This window comes from Telmatherina bonti, assembly GCF_933228915.1.
Source record: "Telmatherina bonti genome assembly, chromosome: 6".
Lineage (NCBI taxonomy): Eukaryota > Metazoa > Chordata > Actinopteri > Atheriniformes > Telmatherinidae > Telmatherina > Telmatherina bonti.
Window position 1 is genome coordinate 15,416,914 of NC_136624.1, and position 25,972 is coordinate 15,442,885.

Consider the following 25,972-nt stretch of genomic DNA (forward strand, 5'->3'; position numbering starts at 1 on the left):
ATTTTGACTTTTAAATCATCTTCTTCAAAATATAATCAGTTTTGACAGAAAATTATGACTAATATCGACAAGATGATGAAAGAAATGAAACAATAATCCAGAGCAGTGTTGATGAGAAAATAAAATGACACCATAACCGACTACACAGATGTGGTTTGTATATTATCCAGCTATAAAAGGTATGTTATATGCTATGTTCACTAACACTTGGTTATCTGAGGTTTACGAAACTTGTGAAAATGATGAAAATTTATTCAAGAAATTGAAATAAAAATTAAAATAAGGTTGATAAGGTTTCATCTTGCATAGCTGATCTGTTTGTCGATAAATAGTTAAAACAGTTTAATGAACATCTTCCAGCCGTATTGATTCCATATGTGTTTCATTTTTTTAATGTGTTGTTTAAGAAATACAAATCGGGCATCGTAGGAAGGGACGTTTACTTCCAGGTAAAGGTTGACAGGAAGTTCGACTGAGTTTGAAAAGTTTTAGATTGATTTCTTACTTCTTTTTTCTTTACTTAAGTTCCCACTAAAAGACTGCGATCACAAAACATCTCATGAGCCAACATCATTTTCATCCACTGCTTTAATGTTCGTGGGAAATTTATGCAAAGCAAATATTATTCACTTTGTGTTGTATGAGCAGCTGTTTAACATGCAAACACCTGCTAAACATCTTTCTCATCCACATTCATTTATTCATGCTTCACTTCCTTCACCTTCCTATTTATTCTCCCTCAACTGTTCGGCTACCCCTCGTCTTACAGGCGACTTTGAAGCATTTTGATTTTACATATTTAGGTGTCTAAAATTTCCTTCTGAAGTGCAAATCCTGAAACATGCGGTTCTGCAGGAGGTCTAAATATGTAAAAGGTGAACATGTTTTAGATTTCCTGGAACAGATCAGATGTCGCCTGTTTCCAGATCTGAGAAGAAATCCACTCCATGGAGGAAAGTGAAGCAGCTGGAGACAGTGAAACGCGTTGCTAACTCTGCCTGATAGCATGATAAAAAAAATATAGTGCTGCTCCACTTTCCTTAAACTTTGCAAGATATTAGCTCTGTGGTTGACTTGATGCGGTCATTTCTGATTAAAAGTCTTGGCTGGAAATTTTGAACCTGTTCTGAGTTTTTTCTAGAGCTCCTCTTGCACCCAAAAACTTACAGAAGCATGATAATTATCTATGAAGCAGACTTTTTTGTCTAACAGAAACAGTTGGCCAACACATTTCCTTCTCATACCACTTATCTCATGCCAGTTATTATTGTCCTCACAAATGTCAAATATCCCTGTCAGAGCAGTAACTGGAACCAGTACCAAAGCTGCTCTGCTGTGGGTGAAAACATCCACAGGGTCCATGTCCGGCTACAGTTTACCTGGGCAACCAGCAGAGGACAGCATGTCATACTGTTGGTTTCTTTTTCTGTCCATATCAGTCAACACAAAAATGGAAAAAAATAATACAAATAATCTGCAATTGGCTCTTTTTCTCTACATCTCTTGAGTTGTGTTTGACCCCTTGGTATCTCCTGTTGAAGCAGCTGTTTAGTTTTTCCCCGTCCAAGAAATTCTCCATCAAAAAGCATTCTGAATTTTCTTACTGTATCAAATAGTTCACAGACACAGTTCAAGGCTATCACTCTGGATTTATTCAGTATCTCTGGGCTTATTTATAAAATATTTAGGATATTAACTAATTATTAGTTTCAACCACACACTTGAAATGTTATGTGAAATCAAAATATACCTATCCTTCATTTTTCAGAATAAGAATCATGTAAATGGGTCGTTAAAAGTCCCAGCACCATCAAATAATTTCAAAGCTGCACAAAATGTTCTGTCACTTTATATACAACAGAGCATTTTAAATGTATCTGACAGAAATGAATTCAAGTTCTCAGTAAACTAATACAGAGTTGTGGAGATCGGAGTCCTTGATGATCATCAGCGAAGAACAATTCATCCAGAGAGAGAGATTAAGTCACCTTCATATGGTCTTCCTCTGCACATACCACTGACATGTTTTTCTTCCAATCACTTAAAACCTGCAGGTTCATGAACTTTTTCCAACTCAGACATAAGCGTACTTTACATCTAATCTTGAGTCTTCACAGTTGGGATCATGTGTCTCTTTGTGTCTGGTCACATCTCCAGAATAGTTTCTATAGAATGGTAATCTCTGTCTCTTGGTTCTGGTAAGCCTCTTCCTGCATTTCAGCATACAGCTGGTCCATCCTCTGGAAGGCCTGGTATCCCTTTTTACCTGCGTATAAACAGAAAGGAAACATAATTAAAACTATATGGCATGAAAAAATGAACAAACTTCTGAATCTAAAATAGACTCAAATTTGCACCAAAGGAGAGGATAGTTTCTCTGGCAGTGCTACGAAGATCTTCATCGGGTGATCTCCATAAATCTGCAATGTGGTCCACGCTCTCTGTAGCCTGACAAATAAAAGTACTCAATAAAGAACCAGGAAATGAAAACTAAATGTATGTATTTCTGTGTCTCTAGAGATCTAATGTGTGAGACTTACCCTAAGGCATTTAAGAGCCAAACAAGAGCCCTGTTGGATCTGAACATCCGAGCTTTTCAGACTTTCTGTGTAGTAAGCCACTGCCTAAAAAAGACGGTCAACACATAAACTTGATTTGTATTACATTCTAACAAGTTGCTATATTAGATCTTCTATGCTGCATTACTACACTATGCAAGATAAAGCTGTTACCATAGTAACAGCCTTACCTAAACATAGCATAGCAGCCCAGTGTAGCGTGAATCTAAATGGACACTTTTCTAAAGCGCAACTTACACAAACTCAAACACTCTATGTCGCTCTTGTGAGTTTAGTAAACAAGAGGAAGAGGAGAAAACTGATATTTGCATAAATTTCAAACATACTGTACTATTAAACTATTAAAAAATATACTGATGACAGAACTAAAAGCTATGCTAGTAAGGCTGGTAGCATACTAACAGCCCCGCTAGCATATCTAGCATAGCAACCTGGTGTAGCGTGAATTTGGTTTACTGTCTTCTTAACCACTGGTTCTCAAACTGGGTGTTTAGTGGATCATTTCAGGGGGTCACCAGACATTTGTGAAAAAATATACAGACTACATTTATCTAAAACACTGAGCAAACATATAAATGCAACATTTTTGTGTTTGCTCTCATTTCTTGTGAGCTGCACTCAAAGATCTAAAACTTTTTCTACACACACAAAAGAACATTATCTTCAAATGTTGTTCACGAATCTGTCTAAGGCCTTGTCTACACAGAGCAGGGTCTCTCATAAAACAAAGATATTTTTCTCCGATTCGACCTGTCATCCACACAAAAAGCCTGATTTATGCAATCAAAAATTATTCTTTTAAAAACCTGCAATCAAAGTGAAGATTTGCAAATACTTTGTTTACATGTCTGCATGTGGACATATATAACCGGAGTTTTAGGTTTAAAACGTCATTGCAACAAAAAAATGCCATGACGTCACATGTGCCATCTTTGTTTACAACATTATGGACGTCCTCAAAACTGTGCTGGTGTTATCCATTGTTCAGGCGCTTTGTGCTTGTTTGTTTTCACAAGCTCAAACACCGCTACACATAAAAGTCCAACGGCGAAGGATGAGATTAATGACAATTATTTTCTGCCACCTAACCTCACGTTACAGGCATGTGTTGTGGGAAAAACCTGGCTATGTGCGGACAAAGTCCAAATCTGTGTAACTGTTTTTCTCCTTTGCCGTGATAATCCATCCCACTCCAAGTTGCGTAATGCATTCATTTTTATCACCTTGTTCCTGAAGCCCTTACAGCTAGCTGCTCTACACATGCAGTTGGATGCAGCTTTGCATATTTTGTGGTTGGAGTCAATTTGCAGGGCGGCAAGAACTTGCAAGGTGCATCCCAGTGGGAGGAGCTCCATGATATTTCGCCCTCGTAGTTTGTTTAGAGCCCGCCTTCTTTTCGGGCCCCTCAGTGCTGACAGGATGTACTCTGAAACATAGCAAGGAATAACAATGAATAACATAATCCTTACATGTAGGCTCACTGCTCAAATTTTAAGAGTCACTTCTTATCTTGAAATATAATTGATAGTAAGAGAGAGGAGTTTTTTAAAATTAATTTATTATATTTTATTGACTCCCAGCCTGACCACAATCTTCACAACTCTCAATCATTATGGTGTCAGATACTCTTTGTTGTTATGAACACACAATTAGCTTTAAATAAGATCTCCACTGAAGACTAAAACATCAGCTTTACAGTGATAGATGTAAAACTCTTTACAACTGTAAACAACTCTACATCAGACAAAATTGTTGGGTGGAATTTATTTGGCTTATATCACATATTACTTTTACTTTGCACAATCTTCTTATACAGCTAAAAAACATTGAAATACTATGAAAGATACAGTTGAGAGTAAAGATTATGTGTTGTAACAAGCCGCTGAAATTTATGTGTGCTGGTGCCTTTGTTGTCGTGGTCTGGTCAACTCCTGGTGCAGACGTTCCTTGTGATAGTTTCCTTACCAGGCTCCTCTGTGCTCAGCAACATATAACTAGCTGTATGCATGATGATTCAGAAAGTGTTTGAAACAGGCGCTGGGTGTGTGTAGGTGTGGGGATTTAAATGTGTGGGAAGGGTGGAGCTGATGGATGATTCTTTGTTCATTCATTCATTATCCTATCCGCTTAGTCCAACGAAGTATTGTGGGGAAGCTGGAACCTATCCCAGCCGTCTTTGGGTGAAAGGCAGGGTACACCCTGTCCATCGCACACCAGTCCGTCGCAGATAATTCTTTGTAGTACTTTTATAATGTGTAAAGCACTATGTTACATTTCATTGTAGGAAAAATGCTTTATAAATAAAGTTTAATTAGATTTTGATTAAATTGATTGCATTAGTTATTGCAGATACTTCAAATAAATCAATCTGGTTTAAATAAAAGTTTTCATTGGGTAAATATTTGAACCAAAGGAAAAGATCCATACTTAAAAAAGCATTGTTGCAACAATAAATTAAATTTAAAGCAACTAATTGATTAAAAATGGAAGCTTTACCTTCTTTGGAGAGATGGGAGATGTGCTCTCCAAGCTCCTGGAAGTTCCAGCGCTTCATATACACTGAAAGCTGGAAGATGGTGACCCTCTCTTGGCTGCAGAGGGCCCGACAGCTAGGTAGTACTCTGCAGGCTGCCTGGACCTGCTGCAGGAGCTGAGAAAACACTGCAAAGGAGAGAGACGATGGTTTTCAGCTCAGCCAAGAGCTCCCCACAGAGTCCTTTAGAGGACTGAAATGCACAAATAGAAAATAAATACAATTCTAGATCAATAGTTCAATAAATAAATGAATAATATTTTTGTTGTGCGTTGGGAATAAAGTTAGTGTCACCTACTGGTTAAAAATGAAAAGCTGCTGTTTATATCAAACATCACATCCATTTGCAATGCTGCTCAAGCCATCTTCTAATCACTTTGTCCTTCTGTTTTACTTTATTGATCCCTATTGGGACATTAGTCTGCATTTTACCCATTTGTAGACATGATAAAGAACAGTGGGTTGCTAAGTTTCAGCACCTGGGGAGCAGTTGGAGAGTTAAGGGCCTTGATTGCCGTGCAGTTGTACCTTTCTCTGATTGGCCAGGCTGTTTGGCCTTCACCTTGTGTGTGTAACGTTTCTTCAGTGACCTGGAAAAGCTGTCAACGTGGCAATAGAAAGGAGAACTGGTCTCGTTCACACATTCCTCCCAGAACAGAAGAATATCCCTCGATCGCTGGGCCTTAGGGAGGACTGCAGGAGAGATGAGTGTAAAACATGTGGAACCAGGTTACATCTGTTATTTATTGCATTAAGCAATGCCAAATTTTGGTTGAGGAGTTTTTTTCCACTGACTCGCTTGAGCTGTGATGTTGTTGTTCTTTTCCAGCAGCAGACAGCTGATTCTGTCCAGGACGTCAGCTTGATGAGACATCTCCTCCAGCAGCTCCCTCTGAGATGGCCCGAAATCAATTGTTTTTATCATCTGAGGAAAACAAAATCATGTGCATTTGTGTGAACTAGAAATACAAATGAGGAAATGGGAAATAGTTGAGAAGCTAGAAGTTAGTGGCGACCTGTCCAGGGTTTACCCTGCTTCTCGGCCAACAATTGCTGGGATGCGCTCCAGCTTCTTGTGACCCAGAATGGGACTAAGCAGTTAAGAAAATGGATGGATTCAATTCAATTCAATTTTATTTGTATAGCGCCACTTCACAACAATGTTGTCACAGGGCACTTTACATACACAAATCAACATACACATCATTTCAAGCCAATTCATGAATGGATGGAGGTTAGTGATATTGGTTTTGCTGCCATCAAGTGGTTCGTGGAAGCTCACACAGTGCAACTGACCCTGCGAATTATGATTTATCTAAAGTGGTGAAGAGCACAAATCTAAAGTCTGTCATGCAGAAGAACAAATAAGTGTCTAGTTGTACCAAAAGTTTAATGTTACATGATCACTTAGTGAGACATTTTGATAAAATCATCACAGGTGGAAGCTCTTAGTGTTTATGTATAAGTAGCTTTAAATAACTAAATTTTAGCCAACAAAAAACAAAGGAGATTTCAAGTTGCCTAATTTTTCTTTAGAGTACAAGATATAATTAGAAACCATTTCCCCCTTTTAAATTAGAGTTACACTGACTATCTGCATGTCTAGATAATGACATGAGACATGGGCAATAAATAAAGTCATCACGAATGAAATTCCTATTATATTAAATGTAATTTCAGCTGTTTGCTAATTAGTTTAAGCTAATCTTAGCTTGACTAAATAAAACATCTGATTTTATATTAAAATTAGGTTTTTAATAATATGTCTCTCTTTGCAATCTTTACACAGACTTACCAAAAACAGTCAGGTTGTGAGCATGTGTTTTTTTTTCATGTTGGGTTTTACATTGCTACTATTCACTGAATTTGATTTAATAAATTTGGAAGTAGAGATTTAATCCCAAAAAGGCCTCATTTATTTAATTTATTTTCAGTAACCATGTCCTGTCATGAATCATAGCTAGCAGAATTATGGTTTTATTGATGCTGTCATGTAACTTTTAGCCACAGAGAGGAAAGAAACTAAAGAGGAGAAACAGATACAAAACAGAGAACCAACAGCAACAACTGTAAATCAAAACCTGAACAGAAAAACCAGACAACCAGCTGCAAAACTTGTTAAAAACCTTGCAGAAAATGTTGTACGGCAACTGTATGAAAATGAAACTGATCATCATCAGAAGTACGGGAAGACAAACAGGAAAAAAAACATAACCAATGTCATAACATTAAAAAAAGACATAATAACAAACTTTCAAGTAAAATAGATGTTTTTTTTTTTTTTTATTCAACTCAGTCCCACAAGAGCTGCAGCCTTCAGGTTTTCAACATATCTCTGCAGCAACACACCTGACTCAAATGAATCAGTTGTTTATGCAGAACTTCATTGGTTGTTGGATCCATTTAATTTAGGTCAGGTGTGTTGAAGCAGGGATACATTAAAAACCTGCAAGAAAGAAAGAGACTTCCGGTAACTTTTCAATACAACTGACTTCTAGTTTGATCAAATCCACATCAAAAAGAAATGATGTTCTTACCAAATGTTTCACTAAGATTTGAACCGAGCTGGACAACGAGAAGGGGACAAAGTTCATGTAGGTTTGTTGATGTTCATCATGAAACATGGAGCTCTTTGACAGTCGGTCTAGTTGAAACATTTCAATGATAATATTTCTGATCAGTGTGTGGAAAACATTTTGACTGTTCTTGGAGAAAACACTTCAGATTTAGGGAGGGAGGAAGAGGATTCAGAGTCAGGAAGAGCATCTCAGAAAACAGATGAAGATGACCTGAAATGTTCATCCATCCCTACGTAACTAAGTCCAGGCTGAGGAACAACAAAGGCTACAAGAGCCAAAGACGACTTCTCTTCTATTAAAGCCTGATTATGCCTCCTCTGAGCACTGTTCATGGCGTTACTCCTTTTGTAGATTCCTCATCATGATGAAACCAGCATCCTCTATTGAAGTACGTCAGAGGTACATGTTTCAGACATTCAGGTACAAATAAAACAAATAAAATAATTTCTGATAAAATCTACAATGTCATTCAATCAATGTTTGGTACCTTATGAGCAGCTTACCTGCAACAGGACTGAGCAGATATCCAGGTGTGTTTCCAGAGCTTGGTCAAGACCCCAGTTCCCAGAAGTCAGCGGGGCGACAACCAGTTCTTCCTCTGAAGCTGACTGGCTCTCCTGAGACAGGAGGCCGAGACTCCTCAGAGTGCTCTGCTGGAAGGAGCTGATGCTGAAGATGGAAAAAAAAAAGGTCATACGAGCTGTTGAAGAACACGTCGATGCATAGTGGAAGCTGTTTCTGTCTGCTTGTGAACGCACCCGCTGTCTTTCAGCTTCAAACTACCCAAACAGGAAGTGTCATCATCTGCGTTGAAGTCATTCGAAAGGAAGTCAAAGCTTTCCAAGACTTCTTCGACAGCTAGAGTCTCCTCAGATGATGAGCTTTTCAGCAGCGAGAGGTCGTTCTGGAGGAGCAGAACAAAATATTAAACTTGATATTTAAAAATTTTTTGAGATGTATAAAAGTATTTATGTGCAAACACACGGGTACCTTTAGTATGGTTGCCAGGTGCAGAATCTGGTGGTCCAGAGCTCGTAGCTCCTTGTCGGTGCAGCTTTGATTCTGTAGTGTTTTCTCTAGCTCTGCGATCAAGGCTCCGAGCTTGAGGGCCAGAGCCCTGCGCTGGGCCCCGCTCACCCTTGGCCTGCCTGGTGTCAGGGCTGTTGTTGCTGTGGGTGAGGATGGAGAGGCAGCTAGAAGCTGAGTGGATGGTGTTGGGGAGGCTGCAACAAACGGCCCCTGACTGTCTGGGGACTCCTAGAGTTAAAATGAGAAAGATGATGAAGCTTGATGAGTCAAGAGGTGATGGAACAAAACGGAGGACAGTTGTTTAAAAGAAAACCACTCACAGATTGACTTTGCTGCATTTATCAAATCACATCTATGAATAGAATATTTCTGCTATTTTACTTGAATCTACTTTGTTTAATAGTAATAAATGGCTGCTTGCATACAATATGTTTAATTGATAACCACTACAATTCACCTGTAAATAACAAATATACAAAAAAAAAGCTAAGAAAAATGCTGTAATTTATTGTTATATGCAAAATCCAAGTTAGTTTTTCCAGGAGTCTCCAGGAATGTCTCAGCATCTTTTCACCTGCTTGTTGTCCTGCTGCAGAGCTCCACCAGGTGTCTCGGGGTCTGGTTCTCCTGTTGTGTTTTTTCTGAGTATGTCTGGAGTGCTGGACCTGCATTCAAGGTGGAAACATAATCGATAACAATGTTATTACAGTATTATCTAGTAACCACCCTGCACATATCTCCCAAATCTGAGACCCTCCTTGTCTAAACAACTGACAGGCATTAATGTCCTAAAAAAAAGTGGAGACATCTGATTGTTTGCTACATGGGAATTGTGCTGTTTCGGGTGATGTAAAGAGGATTCCAGAGTAAGAGGTCGCTCCCAGATTTTTTACATAATGTTGTTACTCCTGCTTGAAAGGCCAAAGGTCTCATTCAGTTTTTAATTCCCACAGACTCCAACTGTGCTTTTTTTGAGCAAGACATATTTTACAAATGAGTCTCAGCAGTAAAGTTACACTGAAATATACGTACATTTCAGTATATTACAAAACCAACCCCGCTTCAGTAACATGGACATTAGTGATTCTGATGGCTCTGTGTGTCTTGATCAACTAAAAATAAATAAAAGGAATGATTTATAATAAACTCTGAAAGTTTTGAGTGTTTTTGTGATCCTCACCTCTGTATGGCAGCAAGGGAAGCAGCTTTACTCCCTTCTACTGATGATGAGGGAGTTTCTAATACACCTTCCCATTCTTCCTCACCAGCCCTCACATCTATCCTTTCCTCCATCTCCTGCTCCTCTTCTTCTCCAAGTGACAGCTGAGTCTGACTTCCCCCCAGACTGGTGCCTTGACTGTGGCTGGAAGGGAAGCTGTGAGCCCGAGTGAGACTGTGGGGGTTGATGGTCACATACTACGATTAGTATCCTGAGTTCCAGAACCATTACAAAGTCTTATTAAAAAAAAAATCTGATTGTTGCTAGGAAGATCACATTCAAGTTTTATTTGTATTTTCTAAATCCAACTACATTTATCTGTCATTTCATTCTTTGGACTCCCCTGATACAAACCTTCGGGTGTGTGGGCTTTGAGGGCTCGACGTGACGGAGGAGTGAGACGGGTTAGAGAGGTAGCTTAGCAGAGACACGCCTCCTCTATGACGACTTTTAGGCTGCAAAGATGGGAGGGAACCCTCTTGATCCTGCAGCTGGCCCACCATTGACTAAAGAAAGGCAAGGAGAAGAGTTTACGCATCAGACTGTAATGCTACAATTTACTCTGAATGTGCTAGCAACCAGTTTCAGGATGAAGATACTGGGGTGGCTCTGGACAAGAAAAATGTAGATTTCACCATAAATGAACAAATATACATACACTAGATTAATCTATATCAACATCTACAGTATATATGAAATATAAAACAGGCAAAAATAAGCAAAACAAAACTTGAAACCAAAGCTATGAATGACATTTGCTCATTGTGTTCTGAATTAATCCAACTCTCCATCAACTCTAAATATACCAATACTTTTTCTCTCTCTCTCTCTCTCTCTCTCTGTGTGTGTGTGTGTGTGTGTATTTGTGTACTTACTATGAAATATTTCTCTGTGAAGGAGGGGGTGCTGGGTGCCGTCCAGCTGTAAACGGAACTTTTCCTGCTGGACACCGACTGCTTGCTGACAGACAGCGGCCTCAGCCTCTCAGCGGTGTCAAATGGACTGCACACAGAAATGCAAATGTCTAAATAAGATGAACATCAAGCTTTTTACTTATTTTCCAGATACAAACATGAATCAGAAAAAGTTGGAAGGGTTTCGAAAATAGGCAACAGTTAATCTTACATTTTCAAGCACCAGAGTTTTGTTTCCTGGCAGAAAGTAGAAACCCAAAACACATCATGTTTTACTTGTTATCTTAATTCAATTTGTTAAAATACATCAGATTATTGTTTTTTTTCCATTCCAGCAACACATTATTAAAATAAGTGGGATAAAAGCAATTCAAGTGAAACGTCCATGTACTGTATCTTTCAAGAGGACAATGAAATCCAATTTCTGCACACATTACAAAGGCAAAGCTGAGGAGGAAGATGTGAGCGGTGCTGGAATGGGCTGCTTACAGTCCTGCCCCCACCAAAAAATTAAAGCTGTTGAAAAAAATGTAATAATTCGTATTTGTGTGAAAAATGACACAATTTTTATAGAGGCATGGAACATAGCCCACTTGGACTCAATGTCCTCCACCTCACTAGGGACATGGTTCAAACTCTGCTGAAGGTGGGAGTTGAAGCTCGCTCCAATGGGGGACTGGTGTTTGGGATCAACCTTTTTCACATGAACTTTGGCAATCAAACTTGTTGCATTTACAGAGAAAGATTAATGCTAAATAGATTAACACTATTTACTTGCACTGGTGTGATAATTTGCTCTTGATGAAGTCATGGAGCTTGTATTGCAGTTTGGTATAACTTTTCCATGAAACCTGGACAGCTTTTCTATATTTATAAATATATATATATATATATATATATATATATATATATATATATATATATATATATATATATATATAAAATTGATATTAATTGCCAACTATATAAAAAAAATAAAATAAAATAATATATATATATATATATATATATATATATATATATATATATATATATATATATATATATATGTATATATATACTGCGATGGACTGGCGAGCTGTCCAGGGTGTACCCTGCCTGTCGCCCAAAGCCGGCTGGGATAGGCTCCAGCTTCCCCGCGACCCTGAATTGGAATAAGCGGTTCGGAAAATGAATGAATGAATGAATGAATGTATATATATATATATATATATATATATATATATATATATGTATTTATATATATATATATATATGTATATATATATATATATATATATATATATATATATATATATATATATATATATATGCATATATATATATATATATACATATATATATATATATATATACATATATATATATGCATATATATATATGTATATATATATATATATATATATATATATATATATATATATATATATATATATATATATATATATATATATATATATATATATATATATATATATATATATATATATATATAGTTGGCAATTAATATCAAACATTTAGTTGCCTATTTACATGAAAACAATTCTTGCATTTGAACATCATAGACATAGGCACAGGTACAACTATACAGCCTCCAGTCAGTCTGTGATCTGTCAATGCACAAATAACACCTCTATTCCCATTTGCCGCTCTCTAAGCTTTTACTTTATTAATCAGAAAATGTGAGAACAGAGATTGCTCTCTTTTAGAGGCCTGACGCTAGTTGGGACACCAAAAAACACATTTTTGTAGAGTCCTGGTTGTTGCAGACAAGGGCATTCACAGCACAAGCCAAGCCTTGGCTTAGAATGCAAAATAAACAAAAGGGAAGCAAAACAACAGTAGATGCTCACACTGAGCTTTAATGGAACAAGGCGCTCACAGATGTTGTGAACCTTTTAGCAGTTATATAAGCTTTGTTACTGTTCACCAGCTTAGTTTCTTGGGTTTGTTATGTATAAAACTCCCTGAATCAGACTTACCAAAATAGAGTCCTGCAGCTGAAAGTCTTGGCTAGGTTGACGGATTGTTTCACTCATTATAAAAAGTCAGCTTCACCTGTCAGTTTGAGTTTTAAACCGGCACATTTTCATCTTTTCTTTCCTTTTTGAGCTAAATTTGAACATTTAAAAATTTTTTTTTTTTTTTTTATCAGGAGCTCATTAAAATGAGTCACTTCTGCTGTGTCTGTGTGTGTGTGTGTGTGTGTAGGCCCTAAGTCTTAGTTTTGTTTTATGAGTGTGTTTATGGCAGCCTTTTTCCATCTAACTCGGGAGGGTCTCTGAAATGTCCTCCACCTGGTTTCTCTAAAGCCTGAAATGTGATCTGTCATGCTGCAAGAACACCGCAGAGAGTGTTTATGTGTTTTTTTGCTATTGCCTGTGCCTGTGTGTGTGCGTGTGTGTAAGCATGATGTACTGTACTATTCACTCTGTATTAGATCAGCTGCTCTGAAACAGCTGGCTCAGATTAGCGGTGTGTAGCAAAGAAAACAACAAATTCTTCAGGATGACTCGACGTGAGCGTGTAACATGATGTTGTTTGCATCATGTTTGTCCTTGTTTGATGAAACTGAGTGGCGATGGACTGTCTGTTACTGTGGTTTCTTCTGAAAGATTTCAGAGCTGTAGGTCAAAATGCAGGGCATATTTCTTTGTTCTACCTTTTTCCTGGTATGGGAAAAAGTACATTTGGACAATTTTATCTTTACACAAGTAGCAGGACAGAGAAGGGCCACTTCCATGAGGTCAAGACAGAAGTTCAGATGAGAATTTTTGATATTTTGCACAACTAACAGGAATTTCCTGAAACACCAGTCCATCCATTTGTTCTATGTTTTTGTCTAGGAATTTCACTGGTCTCTATCATCACCTCTTCAAAGCTTCTTTCAAGCAGAGGAAATGCCTTTTTTACTCCACCTCATGCTGTTCTTTGCCACCACTTCATCAGTTTGCTTAATGTCATGGCGTTTAGTGTGTGTGTGTGTGTGTGTGTCAGTGTGTCCATACTTCCATGTGACCTCCAGTTGTAGCTTGATGGTTCCCAGCTCTGTGATGTCCACCAACATCAGCTGTGGTTTTGCGACGAAGAAATCAGCGCTTGCACATGTTACCATGCCAACCAGCAGCCAACCCAAACCCTTTGCCTCTGTTACCTGAAGAAACAGATTTCATGGATTAAAAACCCAAAGACAAATATTTGACATTGAGTTGTTTTTTTTTTTTTAACACAAAAACAATAAATAGATGACATCGTCATAATGCTGTCAGATGGTTGGTGCCATTATTGTGCCTCAATCCTGAGTGAGCAGAAGGATATTCTGAGCATAGACAAATTATTTTTCATTGCTTATGTTTTGAGCAGAATATACTTTTGCAAAATAAATAACTTAATCTGAACAAACAAAGATTCATGCTGTGCTCGCAAAATAAATTTCCATACTTGCTCCTGTGATGTAAGAGGATAAACTTTCTCCTTCATTGTTCTCTCCTCTGTGCTGCCACACACCTGTGCACATGCTCTCAGTGTACCATCTGATCAGTTCTGTCAACACACGCTCTCAGCTTGCAGCAGTCATGTGAATGTGCCACAATTACATCCAATCACAGGCTCAGACAAAGTCATCCAGATTAGCTGTTTTGCATGGTAACACTGGAAAAGATGGTTTCTAAGTTGGGAGGAGTAGATCTTTTAAAACGTACAGAAAAAGCATCTGATGTGCTTGCAAAACAAATTGATCTGCTTACTCAGGAATAAGGCACAATAATAACAGCATACAAGTGTGGATCATGATGTAAAAATTTTAAATCCAAGTGCTTTAAGTACTGTTTAATAAAATACTCTTGAGTATAATAAATTTAACTGATCGTTTGTAAGATGAATTTTGGTGTTCAAACTGAGGTTTTATTTGGCAAAGCAAATGTAAATGGTCCTTGACAAAAAACAGAAAATCTTATTAAAGATGAGACTAAAACCAGTGTTTTTCCTCTGAAAAAGATCCGTCAAGTTCCTTCTTTCAGCCAGAAAGGCGCTAAATGTTCACTATGAATTGATTTAGTCTTTTTTCTGCGGCATTAATAATAATAATCTCATGAATCTGTCATTATCCTAAAATACTGTTGGGTTTCTTGGCTTCAAACCTTGATCTCAAAGTTGTAATGTATGTGAGGGAGGAAGACCATTTCTTCTTCATCCCAGGACTGAGTGTCGTCTGATTCGATCCTCCCTCTGATCTTCCATCTCTGACGGCCCAAACGCACAACCACCTGGTCATGTGACACATCATCAGCCGCTAACTATGTCACAAGTCATGATGTTCATTGATGAAAAATGATAGAAAATATAGGCTAAACATTCATGCTTTAAAAAGGAACTAATATTTCCATCACAACAGGAGGCCGTTATTATATATTGTACAAACATCTTCACAGCTCATCTGACTGAAATCATACAAATACAAAGGCAGGATTCAGTAAGAACACAGAGAAGCAGGAAGCAGAGCCTTTGGTTATCAGGCCCCTCTCTTATGGAATAAGCTCCCAGTTAGTGTTAGGGAAGCAGACACCCTCCCCACCTTTAAGACTAGGCTGAAGACTTATCTGTTTGATAAGTCCTATAGCTAGGGATGGTTAGCATCCCTTAGTTATGCTGCTATAGGTTTAGACTGCTGAGGGACATTTCCTGATACACTGAGCTTCTTTCTTTTTCTCTTTATCTCTTTCTTTTACCCCCCCCCCCCCCCCCCCCCCCCCATAACAGTGTTGCATCATTAACATGTATGTCTCCTGTCTCAGCAGGTCTCCCTGGCCGGGAGTAGCAGTTCCTGTTGTCTGTTGTCTTTCTGTCCTCTTCCCCCCACACAGCAGAGGCAGATGGCTGCCTGTCCTGAGCCGGGTTCTGCCGGAGGTTTCCTTCCTGTTAAAAGGGAGTTTTTTCCTTCCCACTGTTGCCAGTGTGCTTGCTCAATCTGTTGGTTTCCTTATATAGGCTGTTATGAATTGGCCTTCATTATGTTTTCCCCTCTGTCTGTAAAGCGTCTTGAGATGGCATTACCATGATTTGACGCTATATAAATAAAGTTGAATTGAATTGAATTGAATAGAAGCATCGTTTTGCCTTCGAGACTTAAATGAAATGGAACGGAGAAGCTCACCTCATATTGGTCTCCGGGGCAGAGTCGAGCAAAGCCAATCAGACCTGAAAGAAAAACTACATGTTGGGGGGAAAGCCTGGAGATAACTGTGACCCTGATAACCTGTGAGTCGCTCTGGGACTTTGTGTGTACATGCATACCCTTCATCTTGACGTGCAGCTCCCCGAGTAGGATCTCTAAATCTCCTTCCATAGTTGACATGTCCTGTAGAGAAGAAAATGAAACAGTTTGACAACAAAGGATTAAAGTGATGATGCTGTGTCTGGCTGCCTTGTTGAATGAGATAAACAGCAGACTTTATTGGGACTCTGATGGATCATTTTTTGTTTTATCGGAAAGGAAACCAGAGGATAAAGATTTGCTGTATTGTCATACATGAGCTTTGCTGATCGTCTGTTTTAGTAAACTCCCCCTGTGTTTGGTAATCCAGCCCATTATTCCACTTCCAAACTCATTTCTTTCTGCACCTCAGTTAGTTTGATCTCATATATTTGTGAATATACTAGCATGTTTTTTCCTTGTTTAGTTCATTTCCATGTTGCTCATGTATTCTTGCTTTTTTGATCATAACACCTCTGCCTTCTGTTACTCATTGCGTTATTATCTTTGATCCCCAGTTTTCTTCACATTCCCATATGCAGTATATGTTGTTTCCTTTTACGTAAATCTAATGTAGGGCTTGTTCTCTTCCTTAAAGTAGCCCTACGTAACTTTCTGACATTTATTATATACATTTCAGGGCCTGATTTTACACTGCAGCATCACGAGGCTGAGAAATCACACTTCACTTCAGGGTTTCTGAGGCGTCAACCTCAGGGTTGCAGCTAATTTTTTCTGCATCACTACAACTGCATTTCACTTTAAGGCACCGTGTCACACGCCAGCACCTGGATAGCAACACACTGGCCATTTTAAATGCGCATTGTGGCTGATTCAGCATACAAACAAGACATAGTAACGGGATGTTATTAGAGGAATAGAGGGGAGAGAAAGAGACATGGGACAGAGTGAAATAAATAAAGAATCAACACCAGACTGAATTTTACATGCTGGAGTGAACTTGGAGTTCAGGTAGGATGAAAAATAGATGCTAAATTAGTTATCACAAGCAGACACCTCACCAGAAAACCTTTTTACTCTTTTTTTTCTCTTGTTTATTGGACTTTTCCTCCATCTTCCCTGCTGCTTTCTCCACTCTGGACCTGTTGTCTTCCTGCTTCCTAGCTGCTTTTATTGTTTACCCCAAAATCAATCAGTTTTTTGCCCTTTTAATAACCTCTCTTCTGCTGCCATTTTCCTTCAAGACATCATGCCTCCCACCACCTCCCAACTCCACCTTCTGCATTGGAGCCTCTTCAGAAGTCACTGGGCTTTCCCATCATCCATCATGTTCTGCTTCGGAGCGTCACAAGAGTCTAGGTATTGGTAAATCAACCTTTCATTTGATCTCTCCATGTTAAATTTACTTCATTATAATTGTGGTGAAAGAGGGGATGCTGTGAAATCATCTTTCTCCCTGGCTGAGGACTTCTGTATTACAACTATACAAAAATGGACAGGTGTTTATCATTGTTGGTGCCGCTCTTTAAAATCCACCACGATGAACATCATGCTACCAAGGAATGCTGGCAGTGCTCATAAAAGCTGCAGTAATCAACCTACCAGTTTATAGTGCAGGTGTTTGTTACAAGCAAAGGAAATTGTAGTAGGTTAAGCATTTATCCAACCCCTTTCCTGTACATCCAGTTAACTTAAAAATGAATTACGAAATAAAATCATAACCGTACAAACTGACTGTTCTGTTGGTTATCTGAACAAATACTACAAAGAAAAGGAAAATTAAAAAATGACAAAAATCAAATTTGGTTTGATGACTGGAAACAGCCAAACAGGAAGAACTTTTAACTAAGGAAAATGAAAATGAATGATTATTGAACACCATTAAAATAATTTGTTTTAATGAAGACCGCCTAAATGAGAAGCAAAGCAGCAAGTCGATGCCTCCTCCTGTAGGCTCATGCCGCAGGAGGCGCAACAGTCTGACCAAAACTTAGAACCAAGCGGGCACTTTACGTGTTTAGGGGAATTTGTAAAACCTACACTGACACTGTTACAAAGCATACAGACAAAGACGAGCTACATTTGAAAAGCGTGTGATCTGTTATCTGGATTATAATTAACTCCTCAAATGGAGAGAAAATCAAGAAATCAAACAGTCAGAAACTCCTGATGAGAGAAAATTAAATTACATCACAGACAGAACTTTACATTTGACATTTTTTGTCAAAATGACACAGAGTCCCCTCAGGATAATAAAAGTTTTAATTCAAACCCTAATGAAGGTGTAATATTGACCCAAGACTGCAAACTATTCAGTTTAGGGTTTTTTTTTGTTGTCTATGTGGACTCCTCTGTGTGTTTATCTTGTTTCCTGGTCCCCTCCTGGTGTGATGTTGTATTTATTCCCCGTCACACCTGGTTCTTAGCTGCTGATTATCACACCTGCTCTTCATTTGTCATTAATCCCTCAGTAAATCTTCTGCGTTTGTCATCCCTGCTGCTTCCTTCTGTCCTGATTTCCGGTCAGTCAGTTCATCTACTGTCCTGGGTCTTGTTTCTTGTGAGTTTGAGTCACATTGTTGGAACCTCCGGCTGATCCAGTCCTCCTGCCTCATAGTCTTGCATGTTTGGGTTTTTCTTCTTTCTGTTTAACCATGAATTGTGACATCGCTGAGTGGATTTCAGCTGTTTGTATATGGTGACTTGGTAAGTTTAGAAAAAATAAACATGCACACATTTTACATTGTTGGGACATCAAACTTAAATATTTGTATCTACAGGGAAGGGACTGACAAACAGAAATGTGATTTTCCACATCTAAGGGACTGATTCTGAAGTGACATCTGAAGTATTTACTGATTAAAATGTGTGAAATAGGCAGATTTTTGTTGACTATAGAACCAAATTTGGACAGATTTTTAGCATTTTAAGTAAATGTGTAATACACACAAACTATATTTAAACATTGGACATTACTCTTGACTTTTTATTCATATTCTCAACATAATATAAATGTGTATTTGCAAGAATAAAGAGGTTAATTAAGCATTTTTAGCTTTTCCAATATTTTGAAATATGTATAGAACACAACCTTTCCTGGACTGTCTGCACTAAAACTTCCCATTTTGTTCTGATTCACTCTTTTAGAGATGTTGTACTATATGATAGAAGAGCAGCTCTTTCTATCCAAAGGGAATATGTTTCAGCTTTTTTTTTGTTTGTTAATTAAGTCACTTTTTTGATTGATGTTAAATGAATTCTTCATTTATTGGTCACCAGTAACACATATACTGATATATAAGCATCCTAATAAATGCTGCAGCATTATTATAAAAATGTGATCTGAGATGCAGCTTTTCAAACAGCCCATTAATCTTGCTTACAGGTAAAAAATGGACAGATTTGGTGTCTAATTTTTTTCCTAATTTTAAAGTAAAAATGTTGGTTATTTTGACAAGACTAGGCACCTTAAGTTGAGAAGCAAAACTAAACATGAGAAGATTTACCAGAAGAGCACTTTGGAGGCTCATGAACCTCAAAAACGTGTGAATACACTTTGTGTGGTCCAGATACACAAACAGCGGTGCTGCTGCCAGCAGCGCTGACTGCCGTCTGCTCACTGATTTATGCTGAAGAGTGAAAACAGTTTCAGAAATGCCAGAACATTAAGGGTGACACGGACAGAAGACTGGATGAAAGGCAGAGGCAGCGAGGACAGAAACATGTTAGACACTGTTGGATGTGTCACAGACAGACAGATGAGTCTTCAGTTTTCTGTTAATGGCCCTTATCCTGTGGCTGCAAACAGAAAAATCACTGTGGGACCATCATTTCCACACCAGCTTGTTCGTTGGAAACATCATGACCATTCGAGGCAAGTTTTGGCCCCTGCTTTGGTGCGACGATGGATAAGTTGAAACTTTTAGCCCGAGTGGATTTCCAATGCACTTTACAGATTCTTTAGTTACATTTTGAAGACAGATTGAAGCTGGATGGATATCTAGTGTGCAAATGAGGGTTTGACTTGTATGTATTAAGAGAGGGATTGTTGTTTATGGATGGAGTGCCGTTTTAAAATAATTTTGATCAGGATCTCAAAATAAATAAATTTCACTTTACATCTTAACATGTTGTGTTTTTTCAGACAGTTACAATAAATATGTCCGATATAGAAAGATAAAATATGTTCACTTTATTATTATAATGAATTATTATGAAAATATGGGCTGCATGGTGGAATGCTGGTTAACACTGTTGCCTCGCAGCAGGAAGGTTGCTGGTTCGAGTCTGGGCAGGGGGGAAGTTTGAACAGTGGCCTCTCTGTGTGGTGTTTGCTTGTTGGCATATATGCATGGGTTTGTGTTTCTGGTCTCTTTACATGAGAAAAACATGTTGGAAATGCTACTTTCCCTTCACTCCACATGTAAAGATGTTCTCGACAAGTAAAACTTTGCTGCCAAAGACAGAGAATGTCCTCGAATCATTCCTTGTCAGAAACAACGAAGGGATCTTTAAATTTTTTCAATACAACATTTTTTATTAACTTTAAATTGTACGGGAAGCAGATCGGGAAACAGGATTTGCAAATAAACAGTAGCTGATAACACTTTTTTTAGTCTGTTCATGCAGCTTTGCAGCAACATTGTTTAAATAGAACAAGTCCTCATGGGCCACCATCCTGCAGGTTTTAGTGTTTCCCTGCTGTGACCCAAATCAAAAGCTCATTAATAGGCAGGCACAGAAGATGACAAGTTGTCGGAGAACCTTTTCATTTGAATGAAGTGGGTTGTACCAGGGAAACACTAAAACCTGCAGGCTGGTAGCTCATGAGGAACGGAGTTGGTGACCCCTGATGTAGACTGACACCATTTTCATGTACAAAGGACAACATTTATATATTACACTCTTCTGTCCAGTGTGTACATAATCTTAAATAGACAGAGGAGGTGACTGCTGTGACTGCTCCTTTGCTCCTTAAGGAGTCTGTGGAGGGGTTGTCTGCTGTTATTCATTATAACTCTGCTTTTTCAGTGTAACCCTCTCCACTTCTGTTTCCAGAGTGTCCAGTCTCCTGGACTTATTCCCCTTTTTATAACCAATCGGTCTACACCCCCCCATCAGAGCAGTGCATCATAGAGCACTGGCCACAACAGTCTGAAAACACATGACCAACATGTCAACACAGCAAAGGACCTCTGTGAGCACAGCAAGAACAGACAACTGACCCTTCATCTATAGGACCCCCCCCCCAAAATCTCCACATGTGCACATGAAATGTCTGAATACCTGCAGACTGTGTCTGTGGTTGCGGCTGAGCTCCAGAAGACTTTCTCTGGAGGCTCTGGTGGATGGGGACAGGGAGAAGGCTCTCTTCATGTTGACTGCTCCCTGACATAATCTCCACTGAATGCAATACGTTTCATACAACTCCTCCACCTGCAGAGGCAGCCATAGCAGCAAAATGAAGACAAATTCTAACTTTCAGAGATGAAATAAAGAAACTGAAATGGCAACGCAGATAATTTTTTAATAATTTCTTAAATAATATCTCCTAAAAAACCAAACCGATTAGCACTAATTTCTTTACCTTGCTGATTTGAAATTCCAGTCGCCTTATGTATCTCTCCAATGCTCTGATTTCCTATAAGCAGAAACACGTATTGAGTCATCGTTTATGTATATCTGCATAGGTTTAGTTTCATAAAAACAAAGAAACACAAGCCAATATTACCTTTTCCAGATCATAAAGAAAGGCCTGGAAAGAAAAGCAAATATCATCATCTTTACTGTCACAAACACAGAACACGATCATTTCTCACTCTCTCTCCTCACCAGCCTGGAGTTTCTCTTGGTCTCTCTCTGCTGTGATGACAGGAAGTCCATCTCTACTTGGTGACCCTCCAAATACTCCCTGCACACATCAGCCACACCAACAACATGTGAGGAATTCAAAACAGACCTACAGCTTCACCAACCATGACATGAGGGGAAGAATTTCAGCACATTAAGTCAACTCTGCTTTTCATCGTCTCAAAGTTTAACACCTACTGGCCGAAACACAACAGAAATCTAGGTGTCTATGAATTAATTATTGTGGAATTGACATTGATCATGCTTTTAATTTTTAAACATTCTTCCGTCTGTCCATCAATCCATCCATCTGTCTGTCTGTCTATCCATCCAAGCAGCAATTTTTTATGCAAGCAGGTCTAAGTTAAAGGTGATTACACTGCCTATAGATTCTCCAGATCTCAGTCCTATTAGATGTCCTGGACAAATCAGTCTAGTCCATAGAGGCCCAATTTTATGACTTGCAGGACTTAAAGGTTCTGTTACGGGCAGTTTGGGGCCAGAATGTCCATTTTTCAGTGTGTCTCCTGACTGAGTAGTCGTATATACCGTTATGGCTGATTGGTGTAGCAGAGCATCCTACATGCTGAGCCATTAAGAGGCAAAAGCTTTGACAGAATAGTGCTGCAGAATTCAGTGCTTTTGAAGTTATAAATTAGTTGTCTCTTTTTGTCAACCCTCATTAATCATCTCATGACCTTTTTGGATTTATCTCTGGCAGGAGCACGACCACTAGATTGGGAACCACTGAGCAGGAATTCCTGACTTCAGGCTAATCAGCACACTAACAGTCATACTTGAATGATATATTCAGCCTCTCTGGTCATATTTCTGCACTTTTTTCTTGACTCCACTCTTTTTCGATGATTTTTTTCTCTGTTAAAGTTCACATACTTGAGTCCTTTGCGAAGTGCCAGGAAGACTCTGTCGACCTGCTCTGGCTGCAGTGACCAGATAGATCCTCTCTGGGGGTAGAAGTGCATTCTGGGAGATTTACTTCCCGTCATGGCTTTGGAGCGGAGAGAGCTTCGTACAGAGGATGACCTGAAAACATAAACACACAATGAGAGAGAGAGGTTATTTCTTGTTGTTGAACGGCAAACAGAATGAACACTTTTTGGTAATAATTATTATTATTGTTATAATTTAGAACTTCCCAGGTTGAAGAGGGAACTGAAGTCCGCCTTTAGTCGTGGAAGGAGGGGAGGAGTAGTTATCATGCCTTATTATGTCATAATCTTTTATTGGTTAGTGTGCAGCCTGGAAAGAAAAGACTTCTTCATTTGATACAATCTTGTTGTTTTAAAGGTAGAGTATGTAAGATTTTCAATATTTTCAAAATAAATAAACTAAAAAAAATAACTACAATCATAATTTGATAGTTTTTTAAACATGTATGTTCCAGTCTGTCCATATTTGATGCATATAAGCCCATTTATTGCAGAGCGGCTCTCAGCTACAGCTCACAAGCGATTCCTGCCCTCGTTGGAGCTGGCAAGGAGGAGGGGTGAGTTTTGCTCATTACTGCCAACCTGTGGTCGTTTGTGGAGGTAGCAGTTTTGTGGTTTTGCTCACGACCTGGTGTTTTCCACCTGGTGGTGTAAAGAATCGCCTTGAAATCTTACATACTCTGCCTTTAAACAGTGTTGCAAAAATGTGTGAATGCTATAGATCATGCCATTTCTGCAGCTGCTCCACTAATACCCCCCCCCCCCCCTCCTAAAATACTGACTTTTCCTCGGGTAAAACTAGTAATAAGACAGAACTTCTGTGTTCTCTGTGACCTGGTAAAAGAAAAGACTTGACAACGACCTGTGCTGTTACGTGAATGTGACCTGAGACTGAGAATTTGTCATTTGCTAGATGTATTTAAAACAGAATATATTGAATTGTTCCCATTTGTTTTGTTATAATCAAAATGTTTACATTTGAGGAAGACATCAATATCCAATACACAGAACGTGGTACACAGTTTGTTTTTGTTAAAAGAAGAGTCATATAGGTCACATTTCCACCAAGGTGTATATGGCTTGGTACGGGGCTTTCCATGGGCAAAAACTGGGAACGCTGCCAAAATATCTGATTCAAGGCATCCTGATTTTTGGGACTCTTACACTGGTTCCCAATCAACCACGGATTGTTGTTTTCACTGGGGTTTGGTATGGGGGTCAGATATTCTGGCACCCTTTCAGTGATTGCCTGTGGAAATGAAAAGAAAAAAAAAAAAAGAGTGCCTTCTTTTCTCCTACATCCCCAAGCTGGATCTTTTGTTAAAAATGAGACTTTATCAGTCAGAGGCTAAAGGGTGGAGTTTAACACACTGCAATCCATTGCATGTAATGGGGATGATGATAGTATGATTAAATATAAAGAGTTTAAAGCCACATGTAGAGAAAGAACACAAACTGCTGGATTTCCCCTTTTCTCCTCTGTGTTGCTTTTTTTGTATTTATCAAGGAAATGAGTTCCTCCTCTAAACGCTTAATTATTCTTCCTTTATTAATGTAAATAGTTATGTCTATTTCAAAAGTTGCTGTCTTCAAACTCTCATGTCTCCCTTTCACTGACATGTTTGTTAGCCACCATACATACAGCCACCAGAGACGTGCAGAGTTCAGAATTCACTTCTGAGCTCTGACATCTGATTTAGAAAGCAGCAAATATGGCGTCGATAGAGGAGAGAGAAATGATGTATTATAAGCACCTAGACCAGGAATGTCCAATGTTGGCCCTTGAGGGCCGATGTCCTGCAAGTTTTCAATGTATCCCAGCTCCAACACACCTGGCTCACATCAAATAAATCCAACAGTTCTGCTCAATGACTGATTCATTTGAGTCAGGTGTGTTGGAACAGGGACACATGGAAAATCTGCAGGATTGTGGTCCTCAAGGACCAGAGCTGGACACCCTTGACCTAAAAAAAAAGCTAATCTAGCTCTCTCTCACTCTCTTGTTCTCTACCTAGTTCTGCTGCTGAGCCCTGGATCCCAGCTGGTAACAATAAGTGATCAGTCCATCGATCATTGACACTACAAACAGCAGCTCTGTAGCAGAGCTGATTTGAGAGCGACCAAGATGGAAGTGGGAACAATGACTGGTATAGTATGAAGACAACTAGAGGATAGACAGTGCTGTAATTCTGAACAACATCTTGTGTCTGTTTTTTTAAAAGACTTGTTTAAGTCCAGTCAGTAACGCTGGTTGCTCCTGGAGAGTTTTCATTGCAACCACACTTTTATTAATGCATTATTCATGGTTCTTTCAACTCTTTCTCTTTTATACTATTTACACTGGAGTATGGCTGTATATCTGGTGATTTAATTGTAGTTTTGGACTGAAGTGACTTTGTTATTGCATGTCTTTTTCTTTCTCATAGTTTTTCTTCAAGTTTTTCTCCTTTTTTATTTCAACTATTTTTAATGGTTTTTTTTTCCCACTCCAGTCTGTGTGGATCAGTACAAGATTGGTACATTGGAAAATGCAGCCTTTAAAAAAACTTGTGCATTCACCAGTTATAAAAGAAAGAATTGCTTTAGAGGTCAGTGCATGGACTTTGGTAGAAAGAAAGCTCATTTAATGCAGGAGGACAAAACTTAAGACAAATAAGATACAAGCTAATGGCTGAGATTTTTTTTCGAAAAGTGTTTTTGTCAGCGTCAGGTCTGGCAGATTGATGCTTAGAATTGAAATGTTCTCTGAAATGCAAACAAAGATTTAAAAGTGCCTTAAAGTGATCTGATATTTCATCCATCGGTGTGTCTGTGTGTGGTGTTTGTGTCATGTTCCCCTCCACCATGGTTGACTGGGCCACTTTGTGTGCTACTGTAAAGGCAGCAACACTGGAGAAACTCAGGAATGACTGGACTGTGTGTGTGTTTGCATGTCTCCGAGATGGAAAACATATCTGGATGTTTGTGTTATGTGTACATAAACATTCACACACTCACACAGGAAGTGGCTTACAGCTTTGCGTTCTTTATTTAACATGACATTTTGTTCTTTTTCTGTCTCACGATGCTGAAAGTTTGCATTCGTGTGTTTTTTTATTCTCCAAATT

At 38.7% G+C, this 25,972-nt stretch overlaps 1 protein-coding gene across 3 annotated transcripts in view; it reads right to left on the reverse strand.

The window, feature by feature from the left end:
• Nucleotides 1-1,640: 1,640 nt before the first annotated feature.
• ripor3 (RIPOR family member 3) overlaps nt 1,641-25,972 on the reverse strand; it is a 70,580-nt gene continuing 46,248 nt past the window's right edge. The window contains exons 4-26 of one of the 3 annotated variants that reach the window (XM_079241613.1): nt 22,810-22,959; nt 21,898-21,976; nt 21,797-21,820; nt 21,653-21,706; nt 21,352-21,501; nt 16,146-16,209; nt 16,006-16,049; nt 14,993-15,118; nt 13,862-14,007; nt 10,815-10,941; nt 10,294-10,445; nt 9,901-10,113; nt 9,295-9,385; nt 8,682-8,948; nt 8,450-8,595; nt 8,195-8,360; nt 5,908-6,037; nt 5,641-5,805; nt 5,076-5,240; nt 3,803-4,005; nt 2,541-2,624; nt 2,358-2,448; nt 1,641-2,266 (exon numbers count right to left, since the gene is read on the reverse strand). In XM_079241613.1, coding sequence (XP_079097739.1) covers nt 2,166-2,266; nt 2,358-2,448; nt 2,541-2,624; nt 3,803-4,005; nt 5,076-5,240; nt 5,641-5,805; nt 5,908-6,037; nt 8,195-8,360; nt 8,450-8,595; nt 8,682-8,948; nt 9,295-9,385; nt 9,901-10,113; nt 10,294-10,445; nt 10,815-10,941; nt 13,862-14,007; nt 14,993-15,118; nt 16,006-16,049; nt 16,146-16,209; nt 21,352-21,501; nt 21,653-21,706; nt 21,797-21,820; nt 21,898-21,976; nt 22,810-22,959 — 2,938 coding nt within the window. In that variant the 3' untranslated portion in view covers nt 1,641-2,165. Of the gene's footprint in view, nt 2,267-2,357; nt 2,449-2,540; nt 2,625-3,802; nt 4,006-5,075; nt 5,241-5,591; nt 5,806-5,907; nt 6,038-8,194; nt 8,361-8,449; nt 8,596-8,681; nt 8,949-9,294; nt 9,386-9,900; nt 10,114-10,293; nt 10,446-10,814; nt 10,942-13,861; nt 14,008-14,992; nt 15,119-16,005; nt 16,050-16,145; nt 16,210-21,351; nt 21,502-21,652; nt 21,707-21,796; nt 21,821-21,897; nt 21,977-22,809; nt 22,960-25,972 lie in introns of those variants that run through there. The other 2 variants (XM_079241614.1, XR_013771339.1) reach the window with 2 other exon arrangements.